Source organism: Leopardus geoffroyi, chromosome B2, assembly GCF_018350155.1.
Source record: "Leopardus geoffroyi isolate Oge1 chromosome B2, O.geoffroyi_Oge1_pat1.0, whole genome shotgun sequence".
NCBI lineage: Eukaryota > Metazoa > Chordata > Mammalia > Carnivora > Felidae > Leopardus > Leopardus geoffroyi.
Genome location: NC_059332.1, coordinates 35,210,694 through 35,225,907, shown reverse-complemented (window position 1 = coordinate 35,225,907; position 15,214 = coordinate 35,210,694). Strand labels below are relative to the sequence as shown.

At 38.6% G+C, this 15,214-nt stretch overlaps 1 protein-coding gene across 2 annotated transcripts in view; it reads right to left on the bottom strand.

Annotated features, from left to right (window-relative positions):
• Positions 1-15,214, bottom strand: part of KCTD20 (potassium channel tetramerization domain containing 20) — a 37,569-nt gene that overhangs the window by 12,675 nt on the left and 9,680 nt on the right. For both annotated transcript variants that reach the window (XM_045500816.1, XM_045500817.1), the window contains exon 2: positions 2,452-2,656. In XM_045500816.1, coding sequence (XP_045356772.1) covers positions 2,452-2,611 — 160 coding nt within the window. In that variant the 5' untranslated portion in view covers positions 2,612-2,656. The remainder of the gene's footprint in view (positions 1-2,451; positions 2,657-15,214) is intronic.

Below are 15,214 nucleotides of genomic sequence, written 5' to 3'. Positions count from 1 at the left end.
CTGAGCTTTTCTCCAGGTTTGTATGTTGGGGAGGAGAGAATGAAGGCAATAATGCCCATTTTATAATAAAATGGTTAAAATTTTTTAAAGGAAACTATGTGCATGGCTTTAAAAAATTTAAACACTCAAGAATTTCTGTGGACAACCAGCAAGGCCCTACCACACTCCGTGCCCTCCCCTGTCTTGTTTCACAGAGGCAATCACTTTTTACTTCCGTTTCCACTTCTAGTTCTAAATAATACTCTTATATTTCCTGTTTTTTCTTTTCTTTTCTGTTCTTTTCTTTTTTTTTTTTTTTAAGGAAACTGCTGCCTCTGTGTACAGGAACTATTTCATTTTCCACATTCAAAAATTTCTAAATGTTTCTAAATTTTACTTCCCAGAAGGGATGATAGTCTCTAATTGTCTAATGCATTACTTTTGCTAGAAATTCACATAAAAATGCATTTTCACTATGCACAGAAGAATCCTAACATTGCCAACACTGTTTTTTGTAAAGGCAAGTCTTGCCCTCAGCAGAAAGGTTCCACTGCAAGTGGCCTTGGGTTAGGATTCATTCCCAGAACCTCAGTTTTCTATCCTAGTATCACCAAAGAGTCATTTTAAGTAATTTATTTAATTTTCCAAACCTTGTTCATTTCTGTAAAATGAAAATAATGTTCACGCCACCTCCCTCACAGGATTATTTTATCAACTGAAATAAAGTATGTGAGAGCACTTCAAAGTGTGTTAATACTGTATCATGCAAAAAAGGCTTAAAACTAAATGCTGTAGCTGAAATCTGGATGTACACAGAAGACAATCAGGGGAAAGCATTTATAAAGGATTACCATAGGATTCTTTTAAATTGGCAGTTCTCCTAATATATTTTAAGTTAAAATAAGTTTTTTAAGGAAAAAATTCAAACATACCAAAGCACAGAGTTAACAATATGCATATCCTGACACCTAGATTTGACAAACTTAATTAACACTTTTCTACATTTTCTTCAAATCTTTTTTTTCCCCCCAAATCTCCCATTCCTCATGTACTTTAAGTTTGTACACAATAATTCATGAACATGATTACTGCCCATGACCTCTGGGAAATAAGTCTGACTTTGGGCACTTAGATAACCAAATAAATTGTGACCTAGAGAACACTCACGCCCCCCACCCCCACTCCATTTGCTTCTAGAGAAAAGGAAACCAAAATCTAGACCAAAAACCTATTGAGGATTCACGTCCTACAGCTTTTGACAAATTTTCAATGTGGCCCTGTGTTTGCATACCAAGAGCCAAGCTTCCACAAAATCCATAGGCAAGCTTACAACAAGAGAACACTTTAATCACCAAGGCAGGCTTTCACATTCACAGCGCTGTTCTAAAAACTGAAAGTAGGTACCTACACCACAAATTCAGATTTTAGAATGCTTGATTCCCTCCCCGCCCGCTGCCCTCTCCCCTGCACCCCCTCCCAGCAATGAAGCAATTTAACTTGGGCTGATTCCTGACGGACACCTCAAGTTGCACCCAGCATAAACGGATGAGTAGGAAAAGAAACTCACTGCACAAATTCTCCCTGACGGTACACTCTAGGATGGCAGGCACACTCTGCTCCTCTGGCAGCTAAAATATGTAGGAGAGCACGGCCCTGGTCAGAAAGACACAAGTTCAAGTCCCAGTCCCCTAACTCCCAGCAGTGTGAACCGGAACAAGTTTTCTAAGCTTCTGAAGCCTCACTTTTCTCATCTGTACAAGGATTAAGCAGAGATCAGCAAGCTTTCTGTAAAGGCCAGAAGGTAAATATTTTGGGTTTTGTGGGTCATGGTCTCTGTCACTGTAGCAGGAAAGGAGCCAAAGATCATATGTGAACAAATAGGCATCATATAAATATGATGGCTGTTATTTAAAATTTTTATTTGCAAAAACAGGCAGTGGTCTAGATTTGCCACCCTGTATTAAAAAAAAAATGTATGTAAAGTTCCTAGCACAGTGAATGCTCAATAAACCGTAACTGATATTATTCGTGTTGCCACTGTCTTTATTAAAAATTAAGAAGAACCTAACAGTTTATCAAGAGCCGGCACGTCCAATAACTAAAAAGTCTTTTGGTCTCATGAAGTAAGAAGATTATTAATATCCCTGTCTTCCAGATTAAGAAAGCAGAGCTCAGAAAGATTAAGCAGCTCATCCAAGGTTACAGATGATAGTAGCAGAGCTAGAATTTGAATGTGTCTTCTGACTCGGAATCCAAGACAATTTTTCTTATACTATCATTGCCACATTAGATATGCTGGACTGATTAAGTGGAGATTTTTTGTGATGGTCAGCTGTATAGAGCTGTGATATGTAAGCTAAGCCAATTGGCTGGATATTTTATTTGGGTAAAGAATATGCATGCCTTCTGGGTAGAGTGGATGCTCAGATGTTGGAAAGCCCACCAAATGAAGTCAAGATCTAAGCGTCATACCATCGCTCCTGGGGCCTAGAGGATAAGTAAGGTTCTGAAGACCAGAAGAAGCCGGGCTATTTGTTTCTTTCTCTTGTGCCGCAGCTGGGCTTTCATCCGTTAGGCAGCCAGCCTCCTGCCGCAATAACCTGTCGCTCTCACTGCCACGGTGAACATTCATCCTTGGATTCTGTATCCTGAACTGTCTGCTTGACCAGAAAAAATCCTAGAAGACAGGAATATGCAGGATTTAGAACGCTCTCAAAACAGATTTCCAAGGACTTCCAAGGCAAGAAAGCCAAACTAGAGAACTCACCAAAAGCTCTCAGTCTTGTTCTGAGAAGAAATGACATCTTAAACATTTCTGTAATTTTATACTTACAGGAATTGAGCTTATTTAAATGGTCTTTATCAAATCACTAAGAATATAAGCATGTTGATAAACTTGTTACTTGGGAGTAATTTTAAGCTGTATCCAAAAACATATCAAATCCACAGTTTTGGCCACAATCTTGATCAATACTACAAAGTAAATGGTAGTGCAATAATTTGATGATGTTTATATCACAGACACAAAAGAGGGGAAGAATCCAACTGGTCAATTAAAGAAAACCTGCCTCTATTCAAAAACAATTGAGACACATATGTTCCTGCAACAATTAAGCACTAGGAAACAAAAACAACCAACCATAATACTCATGGGAGTATTATGGGAGTACTCAAGCAAAATTTGACTTATCGTGCTCAAGTTCTTCTTTATAAGTTCTCTCTTTCTGCACCTTATCTTCAACCCTAGCCCCCACGTCAAAATTACATGAAGACGTCACTGGCGATAAGGCTAACTCTCTCCCAAGCAGTGCACAGTCGTGACCAAGAACACATAATGAGCTACGGCCACGTGCAAGGCATTGCTGGTCAGGCAGAAGTGGGGGGGGGGGGGCGCGGGGGAGGGCAGTTCAGGAGGCTTCATACCTTTCTTCCAGATAATCAAGCCCTGCAGCCCTTCCATCCTTGGGGGATGCCCAGCTACTTGAAACATTTCTGAAGTTCACCCTACTTATTAGCATTTTTAGTTTATACTGTACTGATTTCCACTTGGTGTTCTGGTGGAAGAATCCTCTTACGTCACTACCAATTTTTATGCAAATGGACTACATGCTAACACCGGTTCAGGAAGAAGTTAGGTCACTAAAGGCAGTAACATGTAGAGGTTAAAACAGATCCCCAGGGACTGGTAAACTCAAATAAAACCACCACTGCTCTCAAGTTTGATTCAGAAAGGTCAAAATCAGGTCTACTGAACAGGATAAGAAAAGGATATGGAACTGGGAAGAGCATTATTGCCAACAATGGAAAGACCAAAAGGGGGGTTTGCTTCTTTAAGCTTAACAGGGTTTGAATGGCAATGTTTCCACTCAGCAGTACAGATACTGCTTCTCAGCTCTTCCACTAGCGGCTCAAGAACCAAGTTCAAACTTCTCTTTGTTGCTCTCCTAAAGACCTCCTGGACCAAAGATGGTAAGCCTGAATAAATCCATCTCTTGAGAATCTGCACAGACTACACTGTATCAATTACTTCATTTATTCCTTAAAATGTGTGAAGAACAGTCACATTACAATGGAATAGTTTGAAAACAGTTTCTTCCTAGTGGAATCGGGGCTCAAAATGAAGTTTAACTTGTATATAATGAACTGAATTAACACACAGCAGGATGGAATTGAAACTTAGCAAGTTAGGCATCTCCAATGAGGTAAAAGAAAGCAGCCCTCTGAGCACTTAACAGGCATTTTACTTGCATTTAATTTTTATTGCAAATAATACATGACTATTTCCCTTCTTAAAAAGGATGCTTTGGGGCGCCTGGGTGGCTCAGTCAGTTAAGCGTCCGACTTCAGCTCAGGTCACGATATCGCCGTCCGTGAGTTCGAGCCCCGCGTCGGGCTCTGGGCTGACGGCTCAGAGCCTGGAGCCTGCTTCCGATTCTGTGTGTGTGTCTCTCTCTCTGCCCCTCCCCCATTCATGCTCTGTCTCTCTGTCTCAAAAATAAATAAACGTTAAAAAAAAATTAAAAAAAAAAAGGATGCTTTGATCATCATCCCCAATCCCAATCACTTCTCCATATCACAGCTTGCTGGTTTGAATCCTTTTGACTTTACAAAAATGAATTTATACTCTACAGATATGCTGGTAAAAGCATATGGTTTCAAAAGAACACACAAACTATATACTATACATCCATCATTCTCATTCTGTAATGTTTTTCTAAATTACTGTTCTTGAGATGCATCCATGTTGAAAGGTCAAGATCTGGTTCATTCCTTCTTCTTTTTTTTTTAAAGAGAGAGGGAGAGAGCCAGTGAGGGAGAGGGGCAGAGGGACAGGCAGGGAGAAAGGGGGAGGGGGGAGAAAGGGGGAGAAAGGGGGAGTTGGAGAAGTGGAAAGAGGGGAAGGAGAGGGGGAGGGGCAGAGGCACAGAGAGAGAGAGAGAGAAAGAGAGAGACAGAGAATATCGACCATGGAGCCTGATGCAGGGCTCGATCCCACAACCCTGGGATCATGACCTGAGCTGAAATCAAGAGTCGGATGCTCAGCCGACTAAGCCACCCAGGTGCCCCAATTCCTTCTTAACTGCTGTAAAATAGTCTGATTCCACTCTTCTATCCATGAATATTTAAGCTGTTGCTTAACTATTACAAACAATGCTTCAACGAACAAGATTAGAGTATACTATGAAACTCCAAGGACGGACCCAGATTACAGACTTCTCCCAAATGTATTTGGCGTCAGAACTCCTTTTTGCAAGAAATCACCTCAGGATTAAAGCTTAGTGGCACACACTAAGAAATTACCTAATGCAACATTTACCCAAAGTCTCCTATGAAGTAATTCCTCTGTAATTCTAGAATGACAGAACAAAACTTTAAAACCTGAAAAGTTAACTAACACCAAGTTTTCAACATACACCAGAGCAACCACTTTAAACATACTACTACTCCCCTTCCAGGATTGGTGTTTCATTCAACTTTGAATTTATATTTTCAATGCCTATCATGGTTCAATTCTGTAACCATCCCCCAAATGAATCTTGGTCCTTAAAACAGATCTAGGAAAAAGGAAAAAAATAAATAAGCAAAGCACTTCAATAATATAGTCTCTATTGCTACAAAACTATCTTTGGTCAAAACACAGTCCTAAAAGTCACAGCAACATACAATTACGAAAACTAAAGGATCATGACACCCCCTGGCACACTTAACAGTAAATGAAGAGACTGCTTCAGAAAAGAACTAGGAGTCAGAAATATATTAATAACAGAATTCAGACTATATAGCCATTAAGCAGAGAAAACTTAACATCCAACAAGCTGGCTGAAGCTTCACTTCCACACAGTATGGGAGAGCATTTTTATACACTGTAAAGAACTACGCAAATATATTTATTATTTATATCATAGACCTCGCATGAAGGCCCATTCTTTGTTAAGTCTTCATTTTGCTGACCTGGAACAGCATCATAATCTCCCATCTTGGAAAATTTACATACAATCTTTGATGGTGGAACTATCTCCACATATTCCTTACACCTTAAAATGGACACACCACAGTTTCTCCTTAGAACATAATCATCTCGAGTATTAATCCAAAATAACCTCTAGATAATGTCTATGTATTTTTTTCTTACTTGCAATTTCCTCTAACCAATTATTTCTGAAGAATGTAAGATAATTACATGGATCACTGTGCCATTAAGTTCAATATCTTGCCACTGAACTATTCAACATTTTTTGAATAGATTTTAAAATCTAGTTGTAAAGTGGTCAGGGGCAAACAACCCTAACATGGATCTATCTCAAAAGCATAATGCTTTCAGACTGTTAATGGTACAAAGGTATGATTTTTTTTTTTTTTTTAATTTGAGAGCATCCAAGCACGCGTGTGCAAAGCAGGACAGGGGCAAAGAGAGAAGGAGAGAGAGAGAATCCCAAGCAGGCTCTGCACCTTCAGTGCAAAGCCCAACAGGGCTTCAATCTCATAAACCAGGAGATCATGACCTGAGCTGAAATCAAGAGACACTTAACTGAGTGAGCCACTCAGGCATCCCACAAGGGTATGATCTTTTAAAAGGTAGTATCCTTTTTTTTTTTTTTTTTTTTTTTTTTAAATAACTTCAGAGTAATCTGGGTGGTGATAAGGTAGGATGCCACAGAATTTGCTACATAAACCAATCTACCCTTCATCTGTACTCTAGAAATCAGATTTAGAAAGTAATCACATCTGTGCCAAACCTTCATTTCAAACAAATCCCAGTCTTTTCCATCTGTTCTTTAAAAAAAATTTTTTTTTAATGTTTATTTATCATTGAGAGACAGAGCATGAGCATGGGAGGGGCAGAGAGAGGGGGAGACACAGAATCCAAAGCAGGCTCCAGGCTTCAAGCTGTCAGCACAGAGCCCGACACAGGGCTCGAACTCCCAAACCGTGTGATTATGACCTGAGCCGAAGTGGAAGTCGGAGGCTTAACCCGACTGAGGCCCTCTGTCCATTCTTATGTAAAAACCACTATGTTCCTTTAACTATTTTAATCACCTATCATTGACTTTGGCCTAGTTACATTATGTTTTTCTACTTATACATAGTAATAACCCTGCTAATGTTTTCTATTAAAGGTGAACAGATTTTCCATTTTGCTTCACATATATTCTCGGGTGATAGCCAGAAGGGTAACAGTGAGGGCAGTGGGAGACAAGAGAGGTAGAAGATAATCTAAAATATCTACATGATCACCTTCTAAGATACCATTAACTGGTAGCAAAGAGGTTACCATTTTTGGAATGTACTCTGGGTGTATGTTTTTTTCCCCCAAAGTTTGTATTTATTTTGAGAGAGAGAGAGCGCGCGCGCGCACGGAGAAGGGCACAGAGGAGAGGAAGACAGAGAGAATCCCAAGAAGGCTCTGCACTGTCAGTGCCGAGCTGGATGCGGGCCTGAACTCATAAACTGCGAGATCATGACCTGAGCTGAAATCAAGAGTCGGACGCTTAACCGACTGAGCCACCCAGATGCCCCTCTGGGTATATATATATTTTAAACAACTTCTATTGAAGCTTTTCTGTCATGTTCTATTCACCCCCTTTGCAAGTATGACCCTAATGTTCCAATCTCAGAAGAAATTCAGTCTTCTATTTAAGGAATTCTGGTTTTCCTTTTTCCAGATTATTTCTAAGAATACTGAGTAAGACCATTCCAGTCTCAAGCCCATATAAACTCTATTCTTAACATTCTAAACATCAGAGTTTCCTACATTGTTTCTCAACCCATAAGAATTTAGCTGTTTACATGAGCAAAGAAAGAGACCCCTGTTAGTAAATTATTTCCACTGGGTCCTCCCTTCACATGTATGTACCTCCTTGAACTCTGGCAGACTGGTGAGGCATGAATAACTTCTTAGAGATCTCTTGGTACATTTCTCTCCAAGTGTGATCTTCCATTATGCTCTACTTTTTATAACTGTGGCCCTGTGCAGGTTCCTAAATCTGAGTCTCAATTTCCTCACTTGACAAAAAGGAAGTAACTGTTAACCACACCGGGTTGATATAAGGAGTAAATCAGCACTTAGTACAATGCCTGGCACGTAACATTCAATAAATGTTGATTATTGTTTTATTCCCAAATCAGGGAGTCTACAAAGAAATTTTACAAACCTAATCTTATTTGGTACAGAAACAACCCCAGGAGAGATGCTTTAATTATCCTCACTCAAACTGGGGGTGGGGATGGGAATCAAGTTTTAGAGAGGTTAGCCAATTTGCCCCAAATCCTAACTCTAGCTAAGGGGCAAAGGTAGATTCTAAACTTAGGTTGTTGGATTCCCATATTCTTTCCATCCAATCACACTGCTTCCCCCAAACCATCTTGCCTTTCATCCATTACTGATTACAGAACTATTGTTTGTCACAAATGAAAGAGAAAGTCAGTAATATCCAGGGTCATAGCTGCTGTTCTTAACGTGTAGGAGTTATGGTAGTAATGTAAGAATCCTGTAATAGAATGGTTATATTTTTCCATGAAATAGCATTGTTAGTACTTCACTACTTATAAAAGCCATTAAGTACTCACTGAAAAAATTTCAGCCAATATAGAAAGACAGCAATACTTTAAAAATCAACAAAGCTGTGAACTCTTTGCACATGTTAACTCTGGGCATCTCCCCACTATATTCTTGGAATAAACTCCTAGAAGTAAAACAGATATGGAAAAAGGTAAATAATTTTTAAGTTTTGATAGGTACTGCCAGACTGTCCTCTATAAATATACCAGTTTCAACTCTTTTCAGCAGCATGGAGCATCCATTCTCTAGAACCCTTGCTAACAGCGTTTCAGTTTTCTTCATCTTTGCTAATCTGATAAAATTACACTAAAATGAGCTATCATAGTTCACTTAAAACTTTCATCGATACTTCTAAAATTTCACCTTTGAAAGCCTTAAAAGTTTTGAGTGGGTGGGGAAAGACAACCCTGCTGGGTAGGTATTAGGTAATAGCCATGATCTATTCACATCCAGTTTTTCAGGCTTGACTAGAATCACTGGATATTTCCCATGACTTGCTCTCATTTCCCTGGATGTCTGTGAGAGAATAAGGTATAATCGTACAAGACCACCCACAAGATAAGCAAAGCAGGTTCTGACTTTGGCTTCATTATTAACTAGCCATGTCACCAAAACATTCTATAAGCTTCATTGTTTTCATCCATAAAAACAGGATGGTATCTGCCATTACTAAGCTAGACAAACCTTTCTCAAATAGGATGCACGGAAAAGCTCTCAAAAATCACGAAGCACTATACAAAAGACAAGTGATAAACGCGGAGATTGGTGTAAATCTCCCTTGAACAACTGCTTAGTTAGCATTTATTTAGCTCTCTAAGCTCATCATGCTCATCCTCCACTTTTGAATGTACTTATTATGTTTTATTGTATGATTCTACTGATTTCAGTTACCTTTGTCATTTTGATTCAGTGAAATCACACCGTGTACTGTTTCTGGAATTCTACAAACTATTTTTTGCCTCAGTTGCCTAACTTCATTTGCACTTGACCTTCTGTGTCTTTCCATTTTTCTCCTCAGGAAGATACCACATCCTCCTCTTCTATTGTCAAACTGTCTTTTCTTTAGCTTTTTTAGTCCTGCAGAATTTTAAAAAACAAAGAATAATCCTGCACGCAGGTAGTACAGGTTTATTGTTCCTGGCAGAAAATACCGAAAAGACAAAAATCACCCATAATTCTTCTTCCAGACTTTCCTAAGCATAAACACATAAATATTTTTTTATTTTTCACAATTTGAAATTCTGTAAATACTATGCTGCATTTCTCAACATAACATGATTTTGGCTGTAGGTCAATAATCACACTCTTACATCATTTTCAATGGTACATATTATGCTGTTACATGGTTATACCAAATTTCACTCAACTGATTTTGTTTTATTGTTTCTTTTTTTTTATAATCTTTAACCCATATAGAATCTGTTTTGTATATAGCATGGGATAGGGATCTACCGAAATTCAAATGGTTAACCAATTAACTGCGTTAATGTATTCTGAAGAGTCCATTTTTTCCACACTGATTTGAGGTGTCACCTTCATCAAATACTGACATATGATAAATGCTTGACCTGGTTTTTACAATCTCTTCCACTGATTCATCTATTTCTGTGCCAATGTCATGTATAATTTCAGTTTAACAATCTTGCCATCATTTTTCTACGTTACTTATCTGGAAGTTCTAAAATGATATTTCTAAGTTGTCAACAGGGAAATGTTTTCTTCTGACTTTTAAAATTATGTCTTAACTATTTATGTTTTTTCTTCAATGAGTAATATATTTTATTAATTTAGAATTACTGTGATAAGAGTCCTAGAACATTACATTTAATGGATAGAGGTTGTACACAGATTCTCTGTACTAGTTTGTTACCCAGAATGTAGCTTTGTTCCTTTTTTTAAAAGATTTTATTTTAGTATTTTTTAAACGTTTATTTATTTTTGAGAGAGAAAGAACAAGCAGGGGAGGGGCAGACAGAGAGGGAGAGAGAATCCCAAGCAGGTTCTGCACTGTCAGGGCAGAGTCCGAAATGGGGCTCGAACCCACGAACTATGAAATCATGACCTGAGCCTAAATCAAGAGTCAGATGCTTAGCCAACTGAACCACCCAGGTGCCCCTAAAGATTTCATTTTTTTTAAACAATCTCTACACCCAACGTGGGACTCGAACCCACAGCCCTGAGATCAAGAGTTGCATGCTCCACCAACTGAGCCAGCCAGGTGCCCCTGTTTGTTCTTTTTTTATAGGAAGTAAAAATTTGCTTTACCTAAAAAGATAACTGCATAACTCATTCCAATGAAATATTAAAAATGTATGGAGGGGCGCCTGGGTGGCGCAGTCGGTTAAGCGTCCGACTTCAGCCAGGTCACGATCTCGCGGTTCGTGAGTTCGAGCCCCGCGTCGGGCTCTGGGCTGATGGCTCAGAGCCTGGAGCCTGCTTCCGATTCTGTGTCTCCCTCTCTCTCTGCCCCTCCCCCGTTCATGCTCTGTCTCTCTCTGTCCCAAAAATAAATAAACGTTGAAAAAAAAAAATGTATGGATAACTGAAACTATTAATACTAATTTTGCTGTTTATTGTTGAGACAATGTTTAATCAAATTTTTAATTCAAAAGTAAAACGTAAGTTTACTTCAGCTATTTTAACACATACAAATACATTATATGGATTAAAGATAGATTATGCAGTCTAGGTTAATATTGCAGCTACACCAGAAGACTGCTTCTATGCAGAAAAAGAACTTATGATACTGTACTTCTTGAATACTGGTCAGTACATGCCTTCTTATATACGCTCCCTATGAGCCTATGCAACTGTTTAACCCCTAGTAAACATCAACCCTTCTCCCCTAACTGCTTTATCTTGTTTAGATTTTTTTTTAATATTTTTTTTAATGTTTGTTTATTTTTGACAGAGAGAGAGCGAGCATGAGCAGGGGAGGGGCAAAGAGGGAGGGAGACACAGAATCTGAAGCAGGCTCCAGGCTCTGAGCTGTCAGCACAGAGCCCGACATGGGGCTCGAACTCACAGATTGCGAGATCATGACCTGAGCCGAAGTCGGACGCTCAACTGACTGAGCCACCCAGGCGCCCCTTGTTTAGATTTCTTTTCAAAGAACTGATGCTATAAAATGTTTTCCCATTTGCCATACCATTTCTTCACAAAGTCTCAAATTAAGGGAAGCTATATTTAACCATACCCTATCCTGCCTCTCCTGTATTTGCCAGCAAGTGCTTTGAAGCTAGACTAAATAGTTAGGTTCGTGATTCCACCACTTATTAGCTACGTGAATCTGGGCACATGACTAACTTCTCTGAGATTCCATTTTCTCATCTGTAAATTAATAATACCATCTATTTGGAAGAGCTATTTTAGGGATCACAAATACTTCAGATCAAGTACGATCTGTGGCATATGGTAAACACTGAAAAATTGTTAGCTGTTACTATTATTCATATATTCAAACCTAGCTTCAAGCTTATAAAAATCATACTCATAAAAGTTTTAATCTCTTCTTGTTTCTCCTTACTTGCATTATTACCTAGCTACCACATTATCCCTCATCTCAATTCCAATACTAACAACCCCTTTATTTATCTGTGTATCTGTATTTTTTTGTTAAGTACTGGATTCTGAATATGTCTGTTTGCAGAGGTAATGAAATTCATTTATGATTCCACTGGTAACTCTTAATTTCAAATATTTACCGATAACAGACATGTTATTTTTGTAAACCAAACCTGTAATTTTATAACTAAAACCTAGACAGCTTTCAAATGAATCTTTTGAATTGACTAAGCACTTTTATCAGCTAGGTTATTTTAATCTCTCAGAATTTAGAGAAGTTTCTGGTAACCTCTTCAGACTGTCAACAAATTAGCGAACATATATAGTCAGCATGTATTTACCAAACATCTACTGTGTGGAACACACATAACACTGTGCCAGCAAAAAGGGGCAAAGGACTGTGGGACACCTTCAGGGCTGATCCTAAGCTCCCATGCTGGTTAGGTGGGAATATGTGAAAAAGATAAATAAATTTAACTAATACATACAGAATAAGCGGTTCTAACCCTTGGTTTGATTGTCAGGCCTATCTTCCCAGAGTATATTAACATAGGCTCATTGTGAGGTCCAGCAGTTCGTAATTTTTTCTAAAAAGTCAACTTAGGCAGCTCTCATATGCATTTAGGTTTGGGGATCATAAAAGAAACATAAAAGTCATAAAAATTCATATGAGAAAATCACCTCTAGCTGGTGGGCTTGGGAAAAGGAAGTCTTCATCAGACAAAATCTACACAGGGCTCTGAAGAGATTTTTTCCCCAGTTTTTGGACACTTCAAATCTTCAGGAAAATAGAAAAATCATTACAATCAGTACACAGGTGTATACCCCTCAGATTTACCAATGATCATCCTGCCTCATTGGGGTGCACTTTGCATTCCTTCCCCCTCCACAGATTTTCCAAATCACCTGAGAATTACAGATATCACACTTCATCCCTAATACTTCAGTATGCACAGTCTAAGAATTACAACAGTCCCCTACAAAACACAACAGTACCATTTTCACATCTAAGAAAATGGACAATTCCATAATCTCAACACATAATCCATAATCAAATTTACTAATTTGGTTTCATATTTTCTTTTATAGACTTTTCTGGGGATCCATAATTAAGGCTTGTTTCTTGCATTTTTTTTTAAATGTTTTATTTATTTTTGAGAGAGAGAGAGAGAGAGATAGAGTACGAGTGGGGGGGGGGGAGAGGGAGAGAGGGAGAGAGGGAGAGAGAGAGAGGGAGAGAGGGAGAATCCTAAGCAGGCCCCAGGCTCTGAGCTGTCGGCACAGAGCCCAACACGGGGCTCAAACCCATGGACTGTGAGATCATGACCTGAGCTGCTCAGAAGCTTAACCAACTGAGCCACCCATGTGCCCCTAGTTGTTCCAAATTTTTTAATCTCGTATAGTCCCTCCCTCCATCTTTTTTTAAAATGAAACTTACATTTTAAAAGAGACTAGGTCAGTTCCAACATCCTGGATCTCACTGTTTCCACACAAGTAAAAAATTTTCTCCTATGTGTCTAAACAAGAATACTACATAGATGGCAGCTGTATCCTTCCAAATGCCATCACATTAGAGACATAATGCCACCATACCCTACTATAGGGGAAAAGCGTGGCCACTTGGTTAAATGGTGACTATAGATCTCTCCCCGCTGTAAAGAGAGATGTAATACTCTATCTCCCAATAACCTTTCACCCAGTGGTTTTGGCAATCTACTGATGATTCTTGCCTGAGTCAGTTATTACATTTGGGACTACAAAAATGAGGGCTCTCTGTGTTGTTCCTCCTACATCTACTGTATAGCAGCCTTCCATGAAGTACAACTATTTCTACACTTTTCCTTTAATTCTCCCTTTTAAGTATCATTATGAACTCAAAGATTTGTTTTAATCTAGTATATTATAATAATCCATTACCATGATTTTTTTTAAATTGTCCCCAATTTTTGGTTTAAACTGTCCCAAATATGGCTAGTGGGGTTCTCTTCAAGCCATTGTCTGTCATTTTAACACAATTCTATTTGCTTTTGAGGCTACTTCTGGCATAAGATTTCTTCAAGCGCACCTTTTACCATCTCTGCCCCAGACCTGGAATCAGCCACTTTGCCAGGAGCCTTTGTTCCTTTTAGTGGGCAATGGCATTTATAAATCAGGATCTGAGCACTAACTGTCCTCACAGCTACTGGGTTGTCACTGCTTCTAGGCCATTTCAGTAGATAAAACTGGGGACTTTTTTGTTTTTTTTAAACAAGCAAGAATTTACACTGATACTTTCAACTCAAATTCAACACTATAGTTTTTCTTTATATTAGCATCTTTTCCCTTACAATGAAAATCTTGGTTCATAAACTAGTTTCAAAATTATAATATCAATATTATTACTCACAATAAACATACTAAGTTTTAAGTCTACGGGGTGGGGGGGGGGGCAGTTCTTTTTGTCCTTTTGGCAATCTACTGATGATTCTTGCCTGATGTATTGTCAGTAGGATATGTTCAAGTTATTTTTTCTCTGTATGTCCTATAGGTTAGGTTTATTTCTCTCTACACTTACTATGTAAAACATTTACATGGTTTAAGTTACAGTGTTACAAGAAAGGAATGCTGAGAGAAGTGTTTTTCCCTTCCCTTTTCCCTCCAATCTTTCCCCATCTATTCCCTACAGATAACCAGTGTTATTAATTTCTGTTTATCCTTCATGTTTCTCTTTGAAGAAATTAGGATAAAATGTGTATATACATATAAATTATTAATTCCTCTTTTTCTTATACAAAAGATGGAACACCATATCCAATCCTGTCCTTTGCTATTTTTACTTAACAATATATCCTGGAATTCACTCCAAAGGAGTGATTAGAAACCATCCTCATTCTTTTTATTACTATGTAACACTCCACTCTGCAGATGTTAATATGTAGAACTTTGGTAGAGAAAAGAGGAAAGGGCAGGCCAGATAGTGCAGATGGCATAGAACAGGCAGGAAAGTAAAAGTGAACAAGGCTTTATTACTACATAAAATGGGGTGGGTGGGAGACTAATCAGGCTAGAGTGAAGGGTTAATGTGAAAGGGTGGGGAAATCAGGTTCACCATCATATCATACAACTCCAGGG